This window comes from Fistularia commersonii, chromosome 9 (genome assembly GCF_037954325.1).
Source record: "Fistularia commersonii isolate RoL2024-O1a breed Wild chromosome 9, RoL_Fcom_v1.0, whole genome shotgun sequence".
NCBI lineage: Eukaryota > Metazoa > Chordata > Actinopteri > Syngnathiformes > Fistulariidae > Fistularia > Fistularia commersonii.
In genome coordinates, this window is record NC_141292.1 from 16,761,999 (window position 1) to 16,785,785 (window position 23,787).

General features: G+C 46.2%; 1 protein-coding gene across 1 annotated transcript in view; it reads left to right on the top strand.

The window, feature by feature from the left end:
• grk3 (G protein-coupled receptor kinase 3) overlaps positions 1-23,787 on the top strand; it is a 35,520-nt gene that overhangs the window by 8,470 nt on the left and 3,263 nt on the right. Inside the window, exons 3-19 of the mRNA XM_086152821.1 lie at positions 7,749-7,822; positions 7,969-8,070; positions 8,646-8,720; positions 11,622-11,683; positions 11,764-11,815; positions 12,469-12,560; positions 12,640-12,739; positions 14,373-14,451; positions 14,617-14,747; positions 14,814-14,908; positions 15,715-15,822; positions 16,615-16,681; positions 18,194-18,294; positions 18,533-18,599; positions 19,755-19,850; positions 21,771-21,933; positions 22,015-22,151. Of these exons, the coding sequence (XP_086008947.1) occupies positions 7,749-7,822; positions 7,969-8,070; positions 8,646-8,720; positions 11,622-11,683; positions 11,764-11,815; positions 12,469-12,560; positions 12,640-12,739; positions 14,373-14,451; positions 14,617-14,747; positions 14,814-14,908; positions 15,715-15,822; positions 16,615-16,681; positions 18,194-18,294; positions 18,533-18,599; positions 19,755-19,850; positions 21,771-21,933; positions 22,015-22,151 (1,601 nt within the window). The remainder of the gene's footprint in view (positions 1-7,748; positions 7,823-7,968; positions 8,071-8,645; positions 8,721-11,621; positions 11,684-11,763; positions 11,816-12,468; positions 12,561-12,639; positions 12,740-14,372; positions 14,452-14,616; positions 14,748-14,813; positions 14,909-15,714; positions 15,823-16,614; positions 16,682-18,193; positions 18,295-18,532; positions 18,600-19,754; positions 19,851-21,770; positions 21,934-22,014; positions 22,152-23,787) is intronic.

A 23,787-nucleotide genomic window follows, 5' to 3' on the forward strand; every position in this document is an offset into this window, starting at 1 on the left:
TCGTCGTTGACCAATAGAATCCTTTTCTTTGCTGCAGCTAGCTTGCCTCTATGCTAAAGTATGCTAAAGTCCCTTATATTAACTCCTGCTCCACAGGAGTTAATATCGCTTGTGCTGCTGACGGACGCCGCGAGCCCGCTAATGTAGCTGATGTCCACTTGCTAACATTCACAGAATGGTGCTAACTGCTAGTGTTAGCATCAGCTGCTACTTCCTGTTTGTTTTTTTTTAAACGGTTTCGAACGGTTCTTCCTCGTCGTTGACCAATAGAATCCTTTTCTTTGCTGCAGCTAGCTTGCCTCTATGCTAAAGTATGCTAAAGTCCCTTCTATTAACTCCTGCTCCACAGGAGTTAATATCGCTTGTGCTGCTGACGGACGCCGCGAGCCCGCTAATGTAGCTGATGTCCACTTGCTAACATTCACAGAATGGTGCTAACTTCTAGTGTTAGCATCAGCCGCCCGGTGCAATTGGCATTGTGCGTTAGCATTGTAAATTTTTTTTTTTGGTTTGTTTCGGTTTTATTGCGCTGAGTGCACAACGTCGCAAATCCGTCTCGTCCTTTGGTGGAATGGCGTGACGGAGGCGAAACATCGCGTGGAGAGACACCCTTAGCAGCGCGTTAGCAAACAGAAGCCGTATTGATCTTCGGCTGCGACTTGGCCCGCGTCCTGTTTGCCTTTGGTCGGCCGCCATCTTTGTTTGTGCAGGTTCTGTTTGACGCCTGTTGATTAATGGCGACGTTGCGTCACCTGAGACCGAAGAGGGTGGGAACCGTCACGGCTGCACCCGATTGGACGATGACTTCCTAGCGGCTCAAACCAAGATGGCGTCTTTGTCGATTCTAATTGTTTACAAAGATCGGGATTCCTTTTTCTGCACCGTCAGCCTAACCGCCCCTCCTGTTGCCATGGCGATTCAACCACTCGAGTGCAAATGTAGGGGCGGGGTTCGCTAGCTTCGCCGCTCGCTAGTCCCGCAACGCCACAGTACATGAATGTAGCCATGCGATGGGTACGCGTCAGAGCGAACGTTTAGGCTAAGGCTATCTTTGAAGCTAAATCAACATGAGTGCTAATGCTATCTTTGAAGCTAAATCAATATGGATGCTAATGCTATCTTTGAAGCTAAATCAACATGGATGCTAATGCTGTAAGGGAAACTTAAGTTTGAACTGACGTTGATGCTTATGCTGTCATTGAAACTAAGACTATGCTAATGCTAAAAATTAAGCTAAAAATTTAAGATTAATTTAAACAGACGCTGCGACTGTGAGCGTTTGTACGAGCCAGAAGGCTGAACCTTTGATACCCCCCTTTAGCATGATAGCATCTGTGAGTGACGAGCGTGCCGCCGACGCACCGAGTCATCTTTATCGTCTTTGAATATTCGACAGCTGAACCCGGTTGGATGTGATTCACAGCGCGACGGAGCCGCCTTTTTTTTTTTTTTTATCGTTTTTTTTTTTTTACCCGAACCCCGCCGCTCCTCCCGGGCCGCAGCTGAAAACCCGGACACCCGGCGTTTCTTTCTTTACCCCAGATAACGCTTCGGTAATCCCCGCAGGGGGAGCAGGGGGGGTTCAGATGTTCAGCAGCAGCAGGATCCGTCGCTTAACAAAGAACGGCGGCCTAAAGAGGAGCGCGCCGATCGATGGGAGGCACATAAAACAGAGATAAACAAGGGACAGTAAAGATAATATATACAAGCATTCCTGCAGATACCCTTATCAGGCGTGGGGGGGTGGAATCCAGCCTCTGTTTGCCGGTTCGGAGCAGAAACACACACATTTTGGCGTCCTGCAGGAAACCAAAATGGCTATTCTTCAAAAATAGTGGTCGGGATTGAAGGCCTCGGAGGGCCCGACCCGCTCGTTTCCTTCCCCGTGTGGGATCGATCGCTGTTGCCGCGGTTACCGTGAGTCACGCCGAGCGACCCCGCCCGAATACGGCGCGCTCGCTAACAATGACGACGAACAACGAGGCGCTCCTGCTATGCTAGCCGCCGTCAGCATCCACCCGTCACTTTTGCGCCGATGCGGTTGTCACGGTTACCCGGTTTTTGGTGCTTCGGGAAGCTTGGGAGCGGCAGGTGCGGAGCGAAAAAATGGCCGCCGGAGCCTCTTCTCGGCGCGCTGGGAGCCCGGGCGTCCCCCGGGAAGCGGCGCCGTCGCCTTCGGGCATCCGCCGGCTTTACTTACAGTTGCAGCGCCTCCCGCCGGGAGCCGGCAGCCGAGCGGAAGCCGCCGGGGGAGCGGATGGCCTCCATACCGCTTTTAACGGCTGTCTTAGGACGCCGCGCTGCTTCCCGCCGCCGCAGCCTCCATGTTGGTGTCCAACTTCACAACGTAGCCCAGGAGTTTCATCCTATTTTCAAAATAAGCCTTCAGAGAAGGTCGTCTCTGTTGTGGCTGTCGAAGTACCCGAGTATTTCCCCCCCCGCCGTACTCAGCTGTACTACTACCTTTACTACTACCATAGTAGTACTACTACTATGTTACCTTCTGGGTAACATCTGATGGCCCCCAGGTGACCAAAGTAACAATATCACAACAATAGCACTTTCAACTTGCAAAATACACATTTTATTTCCTATTCATATATTGTATAGTTATTTTATTGCCTATCTGTATATTTTATATATATTGTCTATTTTATACAGTTTTATATTTGTATTGTCTAGGACTACAGATGGAAATTAGCTATGAGCTATAATCTGGTACAAACATCTCTGCCTCTGTGTTTAATGTATTTGTACACCGTCCTGATAAACTTCTAAACAAACAAACTAACTAATACTAGTAGTACTAGTTGTGCACGTTCAAATTTAGGCTTCTTTAAGTTTAAAAACCTGAACTGTCGATCGCGGCGTGAATCGTCATCCTGCGTTTCCTTTGGGCGCGGAGTTGGACGCGGGCCATCGACTCGGCCCTCGGGCCTCATTAGCGTGCGCTGTCGCCGTGGTTACGGCGCCGGTTGATGCGGCGGAGCCTCGGGGACGAAGGAGACTTAGATTCTCCGAAAGCTCTTGGTTAGTCGGCGAGGCTGCATCGACGCCGTCATCAGCGCCGGCAGCTCCCGTTGCTCATTGGCCTCATTGTTTCTAGTGATCACCCCTATTGACTCCTGATCAATCGGCCTCGTGTGTTTGTGTGTGTGTGTGTGTGTGTTTGTGTGTGTGTAGAGGGGGGAGGAGGAGGCGGACATGTTTGTCATGGCTGACATTGCCTTCAAGGCAACTGGGCGTCTTTATTTACCTTTGCGTAAATTCAGGATGGACTTGGCGAGTCCTGTTAGGGCTTTTTAAAGGGAGTTGGAACTAAGTGTGTGTGTGTGTGTGTGTGTGTGTGTGTGCGCGCGGACGAGTTAAACAGCCGTCACCTGGCTGATGAAACTTTAACTTAACGGCCTCCCAGAGACAGGAAGTGGACCGGCAACTGGAGCAAGCTAATAAAATGGTGGATTTGGAGACGGGGAGAAGAGAGGCACGAGCTGTGGGAGGGTCGGGGGCGAAACAACAAAAGAAAGCGAAACAATAAAAGAAAGTGTAAAACAGCGAGGTGTTTATAAACACAAGTAGAAAAGGCGAAGCTCAGATGATCGGCTTTGGGACGAAGAAGACTCACAGTCTCTATTGTTTTGATTGCTTTGGCTATTTGGTGGAGGAGGCGGGGCCTCTGAGGAGGCAGGGCCTCTGAGGAGGAGAAGACTGGGAGTTAACAGGAGGCGGAGCTTTGAGAGGAGGCGGGGCCTCTGAAGAGGAAGAGACTGGGAATGACCAGGAGGAGGCGGAGCTTCGAGAGGAGGCGGGGCCTCTAAGGAGGAGGCGGGACGTGTTAGGATGAGAAGACTGGGAATTGACAGGAGGAGGCGGCGCTTCGAGAGGAGGCGGGGCCTCTGAGGAGGAGAAGACAGACTGAACAAGAGGAGGCGGGGCTTCGGGAGGAGGCGGGGCGTCTCAGGAGGCCTCTTGTGTCATAAATGTCAGCACTGGCTCCGCCCCCTCCAAGCTCCGCCCCCTCCATTTAACAGCCTCTTCTCCCAGCATCCTCCTGTTGACCCTATAGTTTGTCTGTAAATCCAGCTCTTCCAGGCTATTATTTATTATTCATCCGTTGATTTTTCTCTCCCTCCATCCCGTCTGCTCCTCGGCGCGGGTTAATTCCATCTTTTTATTTTTTATTTTTGGGAGCGCGTGCACGCATCCTCCTCCATTATTCCCCCTCCCCGTTCTCTCACCCTCGCCTCGGCATTCTCCCTCTCCATCTGTCACACTTCTGGAATGGATGATGGAGAATTGCGGGGTTGCCTGGCAACTGCCGGTTGTCACGGCAACCTGACCAGAGCTGCCGCGTGCGCGCCGGCTCGCCCGTCGAGGGGGGAGAAATGAAATTGATTAAAGGAGGAATAAAATAGGTGATGAGCAAGAGAGGAGGGGGTTTTTAAAAGAGTAATAAGCGCAGACGTTCCCACAATGCTCGCCGACCATCACGCCGAGTCACCGTTTCCTTTTTTTTTTTCGCCCCCGATCCGATATCAATCGATTATTGATCGGCCGGGGAAACGTAGGAGTCTCGGAAATAGCTGGAATCCGTTATAAATGTTCCAATACCCCCCCCCAAAAAAAAATCAGTGTGAAACCGCCCATCCGAAAATGTGGAACGACCTTCAGCGGGCCGACCCCGAGGTCATGGGAGCCCGTACGTGCACACGCGTACATGCGCACGTGCATGAGCCGTCAGAAATTCCCTTGAAATGAGCCCGGCTTGTACTTTTTGCAAGAAACCGTTAATAATATCCCGCAGAGGATGTAATAAAACGCGTGTGTGTGTGTGTGTGTGTGTGTGTGTGTGTGTGCATGCCAGCGGTGGTCGTGCTGAGGCAGCCCTGTTTTTTTTTTTTTTTTTTTTTTTTTTTTTTTTGGTTTTGTTTTTTTCCCCTTTTTAATTTCCTCTGCAGTAGCTTTGGCGCATCGCTCTAATGGTTCCTCCACACACACACACACACACACACACACACACACACACTGGACACCCAGATGGGAATGTTGCATGACAGGCTGACTACTTTATTATTATTATTATTATTATTCTAAGCAGGAAATGTGACAAAGTATTTTTTAATTCTTGCGACACTGTCTGGTAAAAGTGACCGAGCCGCAGGTGTTTTTGCAGAACTGTCAATCACGTGGGCGCGGATTTATCTGATCGGGTGTCAGCGAGACACACACACACACACACACACACTTTTAGTTAGCTGATGTTTCATGCAACACACCCCGATCACGTGACTCCTTGATAACAGACATTTTTTAACACCTCGAGGGTGTCTGACGTGCACACACAACAGCCGTGTGTGTGTGTGTGTGTGTGTGTGTGTGTGTGTGTGTGTGTGTGTGTGTGTGTGTGTCACCTTGGATTACATTTACAACCAATATTATTTTATTCATTTTAAAATGTTTTTATCCAAGTGATTTTTATCAATGTATTTTCCTTTTTTAATTAGTATTTTAATTCATATTATTTTACATTTTTAATTGATATTTTAATTAATATTATTTTACATTTTTAATTGATATTTTAATGGTATTTTTATTCATATTATTTACATTTTTTTATTTTTAGTGAAAATGTTGTGTCGTCCGACCCCCCAGACAATATTCAGGATTGAAAAGAGGCGGAGCCTATTGGCGGCGCTCATTTCCCATACAATCGCGCAGGTTTTTGGGCGCCGTTCAGTCTAGAAGAAGATGGCGGCGTGTTGTTTTGTTTTTGTAACGTCCCCCTCCTCCCTCTCAGGATTATTTTCACACGGCGAGCTCCTCCCCTCTGCCGCCGCCGCCGCCGCCGCCATCTTTGTTACTGTCCGAAACGGGAAGTCCCTGAACTCGGCACTGCCCTCTAATGAACGGCGTCGCCTAGCAACCGCGGCGACGCAAATGGGAAGTGCGCGGGGCGTCGACGTTTGACAAAGTTGGAAATGGACGGGCTGTTCTTCGGCCGGATCCGGCGGGTCCGAGACCTGGACCCCGTCCTGGACCAGGTCTTGGACCTGGACCAGGTCTTGGACCTGGACCAGGTCTTGGACCTGGACCAGGTCTTGGACCTGAGCCGGGGTGCGGGACTGAATGCGGCAGCCTGGTATTTCTAGCCGCTTCAGGTGATCTGGATAATGAGACAAAGTGCCAAGGTTCTCACGTGTGTGTGTGTGTGTGTGTGTGTGTGTGTGTGTGTGTGGTGAAGTGAATTAGCTGGACAGTGTTGAAGTGCAGGGTGATCTGGGTTAATCCTGGCTGATGTAAGAAACATCCCCCCCCCAACCCAGCTCCTTTTACACCCAGTCCTCGCCGCCGTAGCCTATTTGTCAATGCCCCCGCCGTGTGTGTGTGTGTGTGTGTGTGTGTGTGTGTGTGTGGTCACGTGACTAGGCAGAGCGTTGCCGCTGCAGCAGCTGCAGAGGAAGCGATGCTGCGTCTGCAGCTCCGATAAGCAGAGGAAGGGGGAAGGCGGGGGGGGAATCGCCGCGGCGGCGCGAAAATCCGGCGTTGCGTCTTGAACGCCATGTGGGAACAGGGCGCACGGGGTCAAAGGTCAAACCAGACGTGGTCGTCCTTTCCGTTAATACGTGCAATAGATCTTTTCTCAAATATTAGCACGTGATTTTCTGATTTCCCTTCCTGTTTCCCGTTGACGCACGCTAACATCCATGCTAACATCCACGCTAACCGCTAGCTAACATCCACGTCACACAAGGAAGCATCTCATTCGTCACCTATTTTCGCTAACTAGCTTCTCGCTAATCGCATAAAACCATCAGAGGATTGGACGGGCAGGAAAAGGACACATCCTTCCTGTTTAGGCTCCGCCCCCATCTTTAGCCCCGCCCCCAACCGGGCGTTCTTTTTTTTTTTTTTTTTTTTTCTCCTGGAACGTGCTTGTCTTTTTAAATCCCGTCAAGTTTTATTTAGATCATCCCGTCACCCGTCCTTCAGCGCACGGTGACCCCTCGGGAAAGGAGGGGGTGGGGCGCGACCTTTGACCTTTGACCTCCGACACCCCCGCGGACCCGTCCTCGCCCCCATCGGGCCCTCGTCCCCCCCCCCCCCCCCCCCCCCCCCCCACACACACACACACACACACACACACACACACACACACACACACCCCATCCCCAGCGGCTACTGTACGTGTCATCACACGCGCGAGCACAGCTGGTAACCACGGAGGCAGTTGCCATGGCAACAGCTCCTCTCATCTCCGCAGCCCCCCCCAGATACTGTTTCACCTCGGCAGATTTGATTCCACGTCGCAGATTTTTATCCCGCGTCGTTTTGTCTGAGTGTCATTTTTCAGACATTAATCTCTCGCTGCCATTTTCCCCTCCGTGCGCGCTCGTGCATGTGTGTGTGTGTGTGTGTGTGTGTGTGTGTGTGTGCGCATGAGAGATTACACCTGTTGGGTAGAAGCTCAGAATCAGCAGGTTTTGGTAGAAAGCACGGCATTATTGACGGAGACACCCTTCTGATGTGTGTGTGTCTGTGTGTGTGTGTGTGTGTGTGTGTGTGTGTGTGTGCGCACGTGAGCGTGTCCCCCGGCTCATCCGGTGCCCATCCAACCGTGCAATCTGTGTCATAAGGAAAGACCTAGGAACAGGTGTTGGTGGGTTTGGTGGCTCCCGCCTTCGGGGGGGAAATAAACAAACGTGTCTCCAGGAGGTCAAAGGTCACCTGTGGCTCCTCCTCCTCCTCAGGCTTCCTCCTCTTCAAGGATTTCTGCATGAACGAGATCGACGAGGCCGTGCCCCAGCTCAAGTTCTACGAAGAGGTGAGTGTGTGTTGGATTAGTCGGCATCATGGGACGGCCGGGTTGCAAGGGGGGGATTACGGCTGTAATCCCCGGGCAGAGGTGTGTGTGTGTGTGTGTGTGGTGTGTGTGTGTGTGTTCGCGTTTGACCCGCCGCTCCCTTCCAGATCAAGGACTACGAGAAGCTGGACTCGGAGGAGGAGAGACTGAGTCGCAGCCGGCAGATTTACGACGGCTACATCATGAAGGAGCTGCTTTCCTGCTCACATGTGAGGCTCCATCACACACACACACACACACACACACACACACACACACACTGAGCAGGATGAGCTGAACCCAGGTAATCCAAGCAGGAATGGAAACAACAGGAAGTGCCGGCAAGGCAAATATCAAAATAAAGAAAGTGAAACTGAAATGTATATGAAAATACTTCCTTAAATGCCATTTTATTGAAATTATGGTGTGTGTGTGTGTGTGTGTGTGTGTGTGTGTGTTCCTCACACATAGGAGGGACTTTATTTCAAGGTAATTATAAAGTTATTACGGCGGGTAACCTGTTCATATTTACCGTCATTCGGATGAATTTATTATGTGATGATAATATTTTTAAAAAAAAATTAATTCATGTTTCAGTGTTTTATTAATTTGTGTGTTAAAATTTTTTTTTTTTTTAAATATTATTATTATTTTGATATTTGTATGAATTAATTCTGGTGCCCCACCTGCACACACACACACACACACACACACACACACACACACACACACACGTGGTGGGGTAGAAAAATAATGGTACGGTCCAGGTGGCTTGAGTTGGTTTGACCCTCGCTGTGTGTTTCAGCCGTTCTCCAAGAAGGCGGTGGATCACGTCCAGAGTCACCTGGCCAAGAAGCAGGTCCCGCCCACCCTCTTCCAGGTACACCGCGTTATAGCGCCCCCTACAGGCCGACACGCAGAACTGCACCACCTGTTTTGTTTTTGTTTTTCAACAGATTCTTAACCCTCGTCCTACGGGTCAAAAATGACCCATAAGACAAATCTTTGCACCCTAGTGGTTTGGAAAAATAAACAAAAAAGAAAGTATCACTTTTTCTAATTATGGGGTGTCTTTAGGAAAAGTCATAAAATTTCAAGTTGGGAAAAAAAATAGGTTAAGGTGTTTTTTTCTACAGCTAAACATGGCAGTGGGTCACTTTTGACCCGCAAGACAACACAAGGGATAAATACATATAGAGATAATTAGAAAAAGCAAATACAGCGACAACATGAAGGGTGAAAGTAGACGACCAAAATAAACATAAACAGCGACATTAGTAATGATAAGAATAAAAAAAAAAAAAAACAGAAATAGGATAAGAAGTGGATGCCTTTCTGTGCAAACCAGAGTGAATTATATGTCTATATGATGAATGAATGAGTGAATGGTGTGTGTGTGTGTGTGTGTGTGTGAGCTGGTCTCGAAGGCGTGGAGCCGAACCCGCCGCCGCCGCCGCCGCTGGCTTTTATTACAGTAATAGATGAGATTTGACGTCAATAAATGTTTCATTGATGGCTTGCACCTGTTTTCCTCTCGGGGATTCCGGCGCCGGTCGAAGGCCGGAGGCTCCGCCCCCGACGTCCAGCTGGGTTTCATTTGGGAACCCGGAGGAATTCGGTCCGACTCCGGGAGCCGCGATCTTTTCTTTAACCCTTTCCCCGCGTCGGCGGTCGCCGCTTGTCAACACCTGCATGTGGCGATCCTGCAGTCAGGGTTGGGGGCGGAGCCTATCTCAGCCGCTCCGACGTCACCTAGCGATACAGCTAATGGTTCGTAAATCATGTGGAAACACGCCGCCGTTCGGTCACATTCAGGCTTGTAAGTCACGCCTGAAACGTCACCCATTCATTTAGCGACCGGAGATTCGTCCCAGGAAACACACCCGAGACTGTTTATAGTCTGAGCTTGGGTCTGGTGGCGGCGGCGGCGGCGGCGGCTCGGGTAAATAACACCGGCAAAATAAATGACGCTCCGGCTCCGGGAATCTAAACAACCGGGTTTTTTTTTTTTCTTTTATGTTTTTTTTTTTTCCCTGCAAATTTCCCCTGGAAGGAGCTCTGTCAGTCTGAGCCAGAGCAGAGTCTCCGGGGGAGGGAGGTGGGCGGCCAGATCCTCGTCCGCCGTCCTCTCCTGATGGTTAAAATAAAAATTTAAAAAAAAAAAAAAAAAAAGGGAAAATATTTTTCCACATTTTTATTTTTTTTTTTTATTTTTTTTTTAATTTTTAACAAATGCAGCCGGTGAGGAATCCGAGCCTCTTGAGGCTGTCGGGCATCTGAACCGCCCCCCAAAATTTTTTTTTAAGTAATTAAAATTGAAAAGAAAAAAAATAGAATAAAATAACTAGAAAATATTTTCTTATTTTTTTTTTTTCTTTTTTAATTTTTTTTTACTAAATAAAGACCCAGTTAGGTCAGGGCGTGGAGGAATCCGAGCCTTTCGAGGCTGTCAGGCATCTGAGCCCCTAAAAAAAAAAAAAAAGAATTTAAAGAAATTGAAATGAAATAAATAAATAAATAAATAAATAATCTGGAAAAATATCCTTTTTGTTTAATTTTTTTTTAAATTTTGTGTTTTACTGAATCAAGACCCAGTCAGGTCAGGGCGTGGAGGAATCCGAGCCTCTCGAGACTATCAGGCATCTGAGCCTGCTAAAAAAATTTTTTTTTAAGGAAATTAAAATATAAAGTTAAAAAAAATCTGGGAAAAAAACTTTTTTTGTTTTTTACTAAATAAAGATCCACTGAGGTTTGTGGCGTGGAGGAATCCAAGCCTCCCAAGGCTGTCTGAGCCCCTAAAAAATTTTTTTTAAAGAAATTAAAAGAAAAAAATCAAAAAAAAATCTGGAAAAATATACATTTTTTTATTTTATTTTGTTTTTACGAAATAAAGATCCAGTTAGGTCAGGGCGTGAAGGAATCCGAGCCTTTCGAGGCAGTCAGGCATCTGGTCCCCTAAAAAGAAAAAATCTAAAAAGAAATTAAAATTTAAAAAAAAGAAAAAAAAATCTGGAAAAATATTTAAAAAAAATTTAAATTATTTTTTTTTTACTAATATAAAGACCCAGTTAGGTCAGGGCGTGAAGGAATCTGAGCCTCTTGAGGCTGTCAGGCATCTGAGCCCCTTAAAAAAAAAATTAAAGAAATTAAAATAAAAAATAAAAAAATCTGGAAAAAGAAACTTTTTTTTTTCTTTTTTTTTAACTTTTTTTTCTTTTTTTTTCACTAAATAAAGACCCAGTTAGGTCAGGGTGTGGAGGAATCCGAGCCTTTTGAGGCTGACAGGCATCTGGTCCCCTAAAAAAAAAAAATTAAAAATTAAAATAAAAAAATTTAAAAAATCTGGAAAAATAAACTTTTTTTTTTCTTTTTTTTTTTTACTTTTTTTCTTTTTTTCACCAAATAAAGACCCAGTAGGTCAGGGTGTGGAGGAATCTGAGCCTTTTGAAGCTGACAGGCATCTGAGCCCGTAAAAAAAAAAAAAAATTTAAAGAAATTAAAATAAAAAATAAAAAAAAATCTGGAAAAATATACATTTAAAAAAACATTTTTTTTTTTTACTAATATAAAGACCCAGTTAGGTCAGGGCGTGAAGGAATCCGAGCCTCTCGACGCTGTCAGGCATCTGAGCCGGACCAGAGCCTGCCGCCGCCGCCGCGGTGATGTCACCGTCGCCTCGGCGACGACGCACGGAAAACACTCGGAAAGCGCGTGCGCAATTCTTTTTTTTTTTTTTTTTTTTCTTTTTTAAATTCAATCCCCCCTCCCCTGTCCCCTCCAGCCGTACATCGTGGAGATCTGCGACAGCCTGAGAGGGAAGATCTTCCAGAAGTTCATCGAGAGGTGAGAGACCAAGAAGGAAAAATGTTTTTAAAAAGACGTAGAAATGGTTTTTCTGATCTCGTCCTCTTCGTTCCAAACAGTGACAGATTCACCCGGTTCTGCCAGTGGAAGAACGTCGAGCTCAACATCCATGTGAGTTTAATTGCAAAGATTAATAATAACACAGAAAATTACATACAAATGTATTGATGCAATAGGATACAATGCAATAGGCTTTTTTATTTTATTTTTTTTAATCCGGTTTATTTGTTTTTTTGGTTTTTTTTTTGTTTGAATTTCCTCACATTTCCCCAAAATCTGCACGCAGAAATATTTTTCATACATATAAAAATATACTGCTCCAAAAAATAAAGGGAACACTCGAACAACACAATGTAACTCCAAGTCAATCCCACTTGTGTGAAATCATAGTGTCCACTCAGGAAGCAACACAGATTCATTTGGACTTGTTTTAAGGACATTACATCAAAGTTGGATCAGCCTGGAGTTTGTTTTTACACTTTAATTTTGAGTGCGATTCCTAATCCAGACCTCCATGGGTTGATACAATTGATTTCCATTGATCATTTTGGTGTGATTTTGTTGTCAGCACATTCAACTGTGTAAAGAGCAAAGTATTTCATAAGAATATTTCATTCATTTCGATCTAGGATGTGTTTTTTTTGAAGTGTTCCCTTTATTTTTTTTTGAGCAGTGTATATCAAAACAAAAAAAAAAAACAAAAAAAAGCCCATTTCGGGTGGAAACATGAGCGAAATAAACCGTATTTGTGTTGGTCCCTCCAGCTGACCATGAACGACTTCAGCGTCCACCGGATCATCGGCAGAGGCGGTTTCGGGGAGGTGTACGGCTGCAGGAAGGCCGACACGGGCAAGATGTGAGAAACTAATCGCCCCGTAAATGCTACGCCGCGTAGCCCCCGCTGACCTTTGACCCCCACCAACCGCCTCCGCCAGGTACGCCATGAAGTGTCTGGACAAGAAGAGGATCAAGATGAAGCAGGGCGAGACGCTGGCGCTCAACGAGAGGATCATGCTGTCGCTCGTCAGCACCGGGGTGAGTCCGCGAACCTCAACTTCGGTTTTCCGAATTACAAACCGTCGCTTTTTTGTTTGTTTTTTTTGATGATGGAAAAACTAGTTGTCGTCGTTGAGCTACAAGTGTAGCGATTAGCTTGTAGCGCCGGTGAATTCGGCGGTTAGAAATGGGGAAAACCTCCGCCGCCGCGTCATGTCTTCACATTTTCTTTTACCATATATTTTCTTATACATCATTTAGGAGTCGAAAAGTACATTTGATTTTGTTTAAAAACGTACAACAAATGGTTTTGGTTCATTTTGTTGCGCTTCCGTCTTTACACTGCGACTCCGAGTGTCTTGGGAAAATAAATTATAAATATTTGATTGAAGTGTATTCCATTTGTGTTAATTCCTTTTTTTAACTTTTAGTTCTAAGTTGGAAGATTATTGTGATCTTGAAATATTAAATAAAATGTATTATTTTTCGCCGCTCAAAATAACGTCACACTCGCGGAAGCCGGTAAAGTCCCGATTTGCAGATGCTGTGCGCAGAAGTTCAGGAGCAGAAGTCCCATAAACCAGTTAAAATAGATATTTATGAAGATATTTTGCAAATATCTATTTTTTATTGTTTACTGACACAGTGATTTTTTCCCGATTTATTTTTAAAATTCAGGTCAAGGCTCCGCTACACGCTCTGAAAGCCCAAAATGAGTTCATAACATAAATGAAATTTAATTTTCTCAGCAATACTTTGTGAACTTCAGAAGCAACACACTTGTTTATACAAAGTGTAAAGGTAATAAAAAGCAATATATACGGCGGTACCTTTATTTTAGACGTCAAAAAGTAATTGCGGCTCCCGGTGTTTTCTTTTCCGAGGAAACCGGGTCCAAATGGCTCTTTGGGTGTTACGGGTTAGCATATTGAGCTACCATTTCAAAGTAAAGTCAAGGTATTATTAATGTTAGAATTAATAGTTGTAGTATTATAAGATGGCGTCAGTGATTGCAGTACGTCAAAGTAGACGATCCTCACGGTACTTTGTAAAAAGAGTACTTACTTAGCACAGCACTACTGACACAATAAAGTACACAAGTACGAGTTTTCCATCCTCGCAAACTTTCGGGATTTCCGTGTTGTGGTGTTGTTGCGTAGCAGCAGTCGCGCGTGCTACTCCGTGTTGTTTACGTCGTCGTTTGTGCTTTTTTTTCCCCCCAAGCTAGCCCTCATTGTGGCTCCTAAAAGTGCTAGTGGTGTTAGTGGCAAATAATAGCTAACGACGGCTGATGTGGCTAAAAGGGTGACTATGCTAACAAAGTGAAGGTCTCAAAAGAAGTAGAAAAGTGATCCTTGGCTTGGAGCTAGCTGGAGGTAGCATTAGCCGCTAGTGTTAGCGAGAAGGCTTTACTCGAAGGAAACGCCGAGTACAAGCGCTAGCAAGAGGAGAAAAACCAGAAAACTCAGATAAATAAACCTATTCAATACATTTCCAAAGGGCGGGCAGTGATTTTGGGGATTTATATCGATTAGAAAATTGATGGGGTGAAGCAACACTTTGCCTCCAAGCAGAGCTTCTGCTGTATTACATCACCTTTTATGGGCACTTTGCTTTTGCCGTTTGTTACCGTATTGACGGATTGATGGGCGCGGCGTCTTTGTCCCGGCAGGACTGCCCGTTCATCGTGTGCATGACGTACGCCTTCCACACGCCCGACAAGCTGTGCTTCATCCTGGACCTCATGAACGGTGAGAATCCTCGGCCCTCAAAAGAGCCGCCTGGGGCTCCTCATCGATCCCCAGCGGCTCCCCGGAGGAAGCTAACGCTGTTTATCGATCCGGATGGCCCTGCTGACTCACCCTCTGTGTGTGTGTGTGTGTGTGTGTGTGTGTGTGTGTGTGTGTGTGGTCCAGGCGGCGACCTGCACTACCACCTGTCACAGCACGGCGTCTTTGCCGAGAAGGAGATGCGCTTCTACGCCGCCGAGATCATCCTGGGCCTGGAGCACATGCACAACCGCTTCGTCGTTTATAGAGACCTCAAGGTGAGCGCGTTTTATTCCCGTATGTGTGTGTTTTATTCCTGAACCATAATATTGTGTGTGTGTTAGCCGGCCAACATCCTCCTGGACGAGCACGGACACGTCCGGATCTCGGACCTCGGCCTGGCCTGCGATTTCTCCAAGAAGAAGCCCCACGCCAGTGTGTGAGTGATGTTTTTTTTTCCGTGTGCGCAATGTTTACATCCAAAGTGGATTTTTTTCGCTCCGCGCTACGAGCCGAGGCGTCCCGTCTGGACCGGGACGAGCTTTTCACACCGAATTGGCCACCGCTGTCCGTGAAGTAGCCGTTCGCGGCTACGTAGCCTAGCCGGGATCATTGAAAGTCATTCACCTGAATGCTAGCTCGCTAAATGAAGCAACAAGGAGCAGCAGTTAGCTGTTAGCGTCACATTGTAGCATTAGCGACTGAATGGAAAAACTCCTGCGGGGAAATACACTTCATAAAACCAATTTCCATGAAATATACCCAATAAAACCGGTGTCTACATTTTATTATGTATTACTAATTTTTTTTTGGATAGCTTGTTTTTTTTTAAACTGCATTTATAATCACGTTACCAAGCCGGACGCCTGGAACGAATAAATTGTGGGGAAATATAATTTAATATACCAGCAAATCGAGCCAAGTATTCCTGTATATCTTCCCAGTTTCAAGTAGAACTGTGAGTCATGTCATTCTTCACTCCCAGGAAGGACTTTTTATATATATATATATATATATATATATATATATATATATATATATATATGTATATATATATATATACATATATATATACACATACATCCTCTCCGGGAAAAGCAGCAGGATCCGCTAAAAGCAGTGCACTGAGCTTATTACAGGGCAGACGGGTTTGTGTCCCACCTCCTGTCACAAAAACTGTCAAGTCCTAATGCTTGTGTGTGTGTGTGTGTGTGTGTGTGTGTGTGTGTGTGTGTGTGCTCACAGTGGTACCCATGGTTACATGGCTCCGGAGGTTCTGCAGAAGGGGACGGCGTACGACAGCAGCGCCGACTGGTTCTCGCTCGGCTGCATGCTCTTCAAACTGCTGCGAGGGTAACTGACTCCCCCCCGCACACACACACACACACACACACACACACACACACACACACACACACGGGCCTCTCTATTTGATCTGTGTGCACGTATGGGCATGTGTGTGTTTGATGTGGAGTGTGTAAATGCCACAGGTCTGTGCCCAGTAGGTCAGGATGCAGGTAAAGAGGGTAGTGTGTGTGTGTGTGTGTGTGTGTGTGTGTGTGTGTGTGATCTTCCCAGTGATTTTTGGCTGAACGTGTTTGAACACCAACCAAAAAACAGTTCTGCACATCCTGGTTCAGAATCGAATATAAATAATATATATAATATTTTTTTATATGAATTATATATATATGTGTGTGTGTGTATATTTACATATGTATGTATATGAATGTATGTATGCATATGTATGTATATATACATATATGTGTGTGTGTGTGTGAATATATATATATTTTATATTATTATATATTATATGTATTCTTTCTATATATATCTATAGAAACCATATAATATATATTTCATCATTCATAAAATTATATTACATATGAGTATATACATATATATATTATATATAATATGTATATAATTAATTGAAAAAACAGTTTATTAAATAGCCAAATTTCCAGGAATTTCACACTATTTTTCATTTTCATTGACGGATTTCCTGGATTTTTTTTTTCTTCTCACAGCTGCGTTCACTGAACACCGTCCTCGTGGGTTTAAAAAGTTTAAAAAATGTTAGAAATGGATGATAAATAACCAAAACAAAGAGAATGAAGCAGGTGTTGATGGTGTCTCCTGCAGGCACAGCCCCTTCAGGCAGCACAAGACCAAAGACAAACACGAGATCGACCGGATGACGCTCACCATGGTAAGACACACACACACACACACACACACACACACACACACACACACACACACACACTTTTTTCTTGGACATGCGTGCAGGGACGGAAGCGGAGGTCAGGTGGATTCTCATTGGTCCACCTGCCGCCGTGTGGCGCCAGACGGATGACATTTTAAATCCAGACAGGGGTCGCCGTGGTGCCGCCGTGACCTCGCCGTGATGTCCCGCGGGAGCCGCCATGTTGTCATGGAGACGCCGCCGCCGGGATGTCAGGATCGCCCCTGACATCCCGGTGACGCTTCCAGGGCGTCTCTGTGATGTCACACAGGCGGCGCTGTGATGTCATTGTTGTCTGTCAGTCCTCATGATGATGTCATGGTTGTCTATGGATGTGATGACATCATACTTGTCGTCATGATGTCATATTTTGTCTTAGTTTGTTTATCAGTGATCTCATTGTCATGGAGTCAGGAGGCATCGCTGTGATGTCATGGTTTGCTGTGATGTCATGATTGTCTATGATGTCACCGAGTCCTCATGACAATGTCATGGTTTTCTATGGATGTGATGACTCATACTTGTCACTATGATGTCACAGATGTGACAGTCACGATCTCATTGTTGTCTCTGATTTCACACAGTCGTCGCTGTGATGTCATGATTGTCTATGTATGTGATGACATCATACTTGTCATTATGATGTCATAGTTTTGTCTATGATGTCACAGGCGTGACAGTTGTCTTTGTTCTCATTGACAGTTCTCATTGTTTCTTTGATGTCATGGAGTCATCGCTGTGATGTCATGGTTGTCTATGATGTCACACAGTCCTCATGATGATGTCATGGTTGTCTATGGATGTGATGACTCATACTATGATGTCATAGTTTGTTAGATTTGACAGTCGTCGGTGATCTCACTGTTGTCTCTATGATGTCACAGTGATCGCTGTGATGTCATGGATAGTCGTCTCTTTGATGTGCGAGTCCAGTGTTTTTTTTTGTGTGCATGTTCATGTCGCGCACGCTTTGTGAGATGTCGTATCGCATATGACACACCATGTTTTTCATCAGCACACACACACACACACACACACACACACACACACACACACACACACACACAGGGATCCTGTTTGGCTGAACAGGACCTGTAAACGGGAGAGTATGATCTTTCATATCACAATAAATCCAGATTACCATTTTAATCCAGCCACTTAATCTGGTTTATCCCTTTAATCCTCCACGCTGTGTGTGTGTGTGTGTGTGTGTGTCACCGTGATTCAGCTTATAAATAGTGCTGGACGTGTCCCGGTGTTTATTGGAGAAGATGAACGGGTTCCTTATGTAAACAGCGACAGGAAGCGAGTGTCGCCACGGCGACAAGCCCCCCCGCCACTAGGGGGCGCCAAAGTTCACCTGCATAAGCCATCGAAATGAAAAAAAAAAAAGAAAATTGAATTAAATTCCTGCTTCTAAGTCGCCTCTTGTTCCTTTCCACACACACACGCACACACACACACACACACACGCAGAATGTGGAGCTGCCAGACTCCTTCACAGCGGAGCTCAAAGACCTGCTGGAGGGGCTGCTGCAGAGAGATGTGTCCAAGAGGCTGGGCTGCCAGGGCCGAGGGTAAGCACACACACACACACACACACACACACACGGGTAATTAATTCAACCGTCAGACAGATCCCCGCCGCTCGTTAGGTGAGCAGGAAGCAGCCACGAGGTTCAGACATGCTTTCACATGCGTCGGCGTGCCGGGGGGAACAGCGCCCCCTAGTGGCCGGCGCCGGAACAACAACGACAACAACAACAATGACGATGATGATGATGATGATGATGATGTGTCCTCCTCCTCCTCCAGGGCTCCGGAGGTGAAGGAGCATCCCTTCTTCAAGGGCATCGACTGGCAGCAGGTCTACCTGCAGAAGGTCAGACGCTCGCCTCGGACGTCCGTCCGTCAGGGGTCAGGGGTCAGGGGTCAGGGGTCACCATTTAGAGTTGGAAAAGAAAGAAATCAGTTTGGAGCTGATTTTAAAATACTTGCGATATTTCTTCGTCATATTTTGAGGGTCAGATGGAGAAAGTTGATTCACTGAAGGGAAAAGCCGAAAGTATTTATTAAGACGTATTTCATTTTGTATGCGTTAAAAACACTATATGGCTCTCGATGAAACATATCAAGAAATATTTGGCTTTTATGGCTCAAAAAGGTTCCCTGGTCCATCTGGATGTTTGTCGGTCCATTTTTCTCTCTTTGCATCCGTCTTGTCGTCTCCTCACCTCTGCAATAATGAGTTTATATCAGGGGTCGGCAACTCTTTCATCTTTACACTGCGGCTCCGAGTGTCTTGGGAAAATAAATTATAAATATTTAATTGAAGTGTATTTAATTTGTGTTAATTCCTTTTTTTTTTTACTTTTAATTCTAAGTTGGGAGATTATTGTGATTTTGAAATATTAAATAAAATTATTATAAAATTATTATTTAAAACAAAATTATATTTATTATTATTTTTTTAAATTTTATATTTATTATTTTTCGCCGCTCATAATAACGTAACACTCGCGGAAGCCGGTAAAGTCCCGATGTGCAGATGCTGTGCGCAGAAGTTCAGGAGCAGAAGTCCCATAAACCAGGTAAAATAAATATTTATGAAGATATTTTGCAAATATTTATTTTTTATTTACTGACACAGTGATTTTTTTTCTCGATTTATTTTTAAAATTCAGGTCAAGGCTCCGCTACACGCTCTGAAAGCCCAAAATGAGTTCATTACGTAAATAAAATTTAATTTTCTCCGTAATACTTTGTGAATTTCAGAAGCAACACACTTGTTTATACAAAGTGTAAAGGTAATAAAAAGCAATATAAACCTTTATTTTAGACGACAAAAAGTAAATGCGGCTCCCGGTGTTTTCTTTTCCGAGGAAACCAGGTCCAAATGTCTCTTTGGGGGGTTAAAGGTTGCCGACCCCTGGTTTATATCTTCATCCTTCCATCTCCGTCAGTCTGTCTGAGCGGTGTTGCCGTGGTGACGGTCGCCGTGGTTACCTGACGAGTGTGTCCATCCTCCCCCCTTTAGTACTCGCCTCCTCTGATCCCCCCGAGAGGAGAAGTGAACGCCGCGGACGCCTTCGACATCGGCTCGTTTGACGAGGAGGACACCAAGGGCATCAAGGTGAGGTCACACACACACACACACACACACACACACACACACACACTTGATTGAAAGGATACTTGGGTCTGTTTGCCGGTCAGATCGTCCCTGTTAGCGACCGGTGAAATTCACCGATCCGCTCTTTGGAGGGAAAGGGTTTGTCGGAAAGGCGGTCGCCACGGTAACCATGGAAACACATCCATCCCAGAACCGCCCCGTCTGGGTTCCTTCCGCCCGGCGACGCCCCGCAAATCGGTCCGAGACCCCGACTCGAACGGTTCAGGCGGATCGTTTGATCGACAGCCCGTCGGGCCGGGTGAAGCCCCGCCCCCTCACCCAGGGACGGCTGTGATTGGCCGCCACAAAACAAACAAAGTAGCCCCTCCTCCAGGTCGCACGCTAACAAAAACACCAACGGGATCTTCTTCCTTCAGCCGAAGGGAATATTCAAATCTTTGTACTTTTAAAGACCTCAAAACACTTTAAAGCCTTGACTTTGACACTTTATAGTTTTATTTGTATTTCTTATCCTTCCAACTTCTTCTTCTTCTTCTTTCGTCTTTTCCCTTCAGGTGTCGCCACAGCGAGTCAACCTTCTCCATCCAACCCTATTCTCTGGATCCTCCTCTCTCACACCAACTACCTTCATATCTTCTCTCACTACGTCCATAAATCTTCTCTTTGGTCTTCCTCCAGACCTCCAATTCCAGCTTCCGTCTACCAATATATTCACTATCTCTTCTCTGTCCATGACCCGACCATCTCAGTCTGGCTTCTCTGACCTTCTCTCCAAAACATCGAACATGTGCTGTTCCTCTGATAGACTCATTCCTGATCCTCTCCATCCTGGTCACTCCCAAAGAGAACCTCAACATCTTCATCTCTGCAACCTCTAGTTCTGCCTGCTGTCTTTTGGTCATTGGAACAGTTTCTAGTCCAAACATCATCGCTGGTCTCACCACTGTCTTGTACACCTTTCCTTTTATTCTGGCCGAAAGTCTTCTATCACACGTTTCTCCACCCATTCCAACCTGCTTGGACCCGTCTCTTCACCTCTTCTCCACACTCTTCACAGCTTTGGACTGTTGACCCTAAGTACCTGAGATCCTCCAGCTTCTTGATCTCCACTCCCTGTAGCCTCACCGTTCCACCCGAGTTCCTCTCGTTCACACACATATATTCTGTCTTGCTGCGACTCACCTTCATTCCTCTCCTTTCCAGAGCATACCTCCACCTCTCTAGATGTTCCTCCACCTGTTCCCTGCTCTCACTACAGATCACAATGTCATCTGCAAACATCATGGTCCATAGGGATTCCTGTCTAACCTCATCTGTCAGCCTAAGGGGCTCAGAGCTGATCCCTGATGGAGTCTCACCTCCACCTTCTCTGTTACCCCTACAGCACACCGTACCAGTGTCTCACAGCGAGCATACATGTCCTGCACCAGTCTAACATACTTCTCTGCCACTCCAGACTTCCTCATCCAATACCAGAGCTCCTCTCTTGGCACCCTGTCATATGCCTTTTCTAGGTCTACAAAAACGCAATGCAGCTCCCTCTGGTCTTCTCTGTACTTTTCTATTAGCATTCTCAACGCAAATACTGCATCTATAGTACTCTTCCTAGGCATGAAGCCATACTGCTGTTCACAGAGTTCCTCTCATTCACACACATATATTCTCACCTTCATTCCTCTCCTTTCCAGAGCATACCTCCACCTCTCTAGATGTTCCTCCACCTATTGTCTGCTCTCACTCCAGCTCACAATGTCACCCGCAAACATCATGGTCCATGGGGACCATGGGGACCATTCTCCCTCCTTCATGCTATTATTTATTATTGTTATGTTTTACTTGAAACTCTAAAGTTGTTCTTATTCCTATAAATCAACTGGAAATAGACATTGAGCGTGACCTGGTGTGTGTGTGTGTGTGCAGCTGCTGGACAGCGACCAGGAGCTGTACAAGAACTTCCCCCTGGTCATATCGGAGCGCTGGCAGCAGGAGGTGGCCGAGACGGTGTACGAGGCGGTCAACTCGGACACGGACAAGAACGAGGCCCGCAAGAGGGCCAAGAACAAGCAGCTGGGCCACGAAGAAGGTGCGGAGACGTGGCAATATTGACGTTTGACGGTGGTTTTTGCGAGCGAAATAACGCCCTGTTGTGACGTCGGCGCCGTAGACTACGCCCTGGGGAAGGACTGCATCATGCACGGCTACATGCTGAAGCTGGGGAACCCCTTCCTCACCCAGTGGCAGCGCCGGTACTTCTACCTCTTCCCCAACCGGGTGGAGTGGCGAGGGGAGGGCGAGTCGCGGGTGAGTGTTTGTCCACGTCCACGTCCGTCCGAGTGTCCGTGCATCAACATGTCTTGTCCGTCTGCTCTGACCCTCCACCGCGAAGGAGTCGTGGCTAAAACCTTTTAAAAAGCGCAAAGATGGGGTGAGTGTCTCCACGCGCCGCCCCCCCGTGAGTGTCCATAGATGGACGTTAGCGTCCGACCCCGCGCTCCCCCTCCCTGCCGTCCGGACAAAAACACTTTTAGGGTCGCCGCGGTAACGCTTGACAGTCTCCCGGGGGTCGTATGTCCCCGATGGGGACCTTTCACATGCTTGCGTCGCGTCAAGATGTCGAGAACAGGAGCCCGCTGGGCCTCGTAGCTGCTAGGCTAGCCTAGCCTAGCCTAGACTAGCCTACTAAGATGCAAACATGAAATGGAAATAAAGGGAGAATGAGCCCAATGTAGAACAAAATGGGCTTTATTTTATTGTTACCTGGAGTAAAATAGCCAAATATAAGCCTTTTATTGTGTCAGAGGTGCCCTTGCTTCTGCGCAGTATGTAGCCACTAGCCTAGCCTAGCCTAGCCTACTTAAAGCTACAAACATGAAATGGAAATAAATGAAGGTGAATGAACCCAAAGTGGAACAAAATGTATTTTATTTAATTGTTACCCAGAGGAAAATAGCAAAATAAAAGCCTTTTATTGTGTCAGAGGTGCCCTTGCTTCTGCGCAGCTTTGTAGCCACTAGCCTAGCCTAGCCTAGCATGGCAGTTCTTAGACTCTGTTCCCTAAATAAAGGAGAAACCAAAGTAGAATGAATCCAGTGTGGAGCTCTGGATGGATGGCAGGCAACGCAGCTTCGTAGCCGCTAGCCTAGCCTAGCCTAGCCTAGCCGACTAAGATGCAAACATGAAATGGAAATAAATGGAGAATGAGCCCAATGTGGAACAAAATGTGCTTTATTTTATTGTTACCTGGAGTAAAATAGCAAAATAAAAGCCTTTTGTTGTGTCAGAGGTGCCCTTGCTTCTGCGCAGTATGTAGCCACTAGCCTAGCCTAGCCTAGCATGGCAGTTCCTAGACTCTGTTCCCTAAATAAAGGAGAAACCAAAGTAGAATGAATCCAGTGTGACGCTCTGGCGGGATGGTAGTCCCACCCCAGGCGGGCAACGCAGCTTCGTAACCGCTAGCCTAGCCTAGCCTAGCCTAGCAGCTAGGTGACGGTCCGAGACGTGATCTATATTTGTATAAATGAAGTAGAAATAAATGGGATATTAAGGAGAATGAGCCCAATGTGGAACGAAATGTGCTTTATTTAATTGTTACCTGAAGTAAAATAAAAAAATAAAAGCCTTTTGTCGTGTTAGCGGTGCCCTTGCTTCTGCGCAGTTTGTAGCCGCTAGCCTAGCCTAGCCTAGACTAGCCTACTTAAAGTTGCAAACATGACATGGAAATAAATGGAGAATGAACCCAATGTGGAACAAAATGTGCTTTATTTTATTGTTACCTGGAGTAAAATAGCAAATTCAAAGCTTTTGGTTGTGTTAGAGGTGCCCTTGCTTCTGCGCAGCTACATAGCCACTAGCCTAGCCTAGCCTAGCAGCTAGGTGACGGTCCGAGACGTGATCTATATGTGTATAAATGTAATAGAAATAAATGGGAAATGAAGGA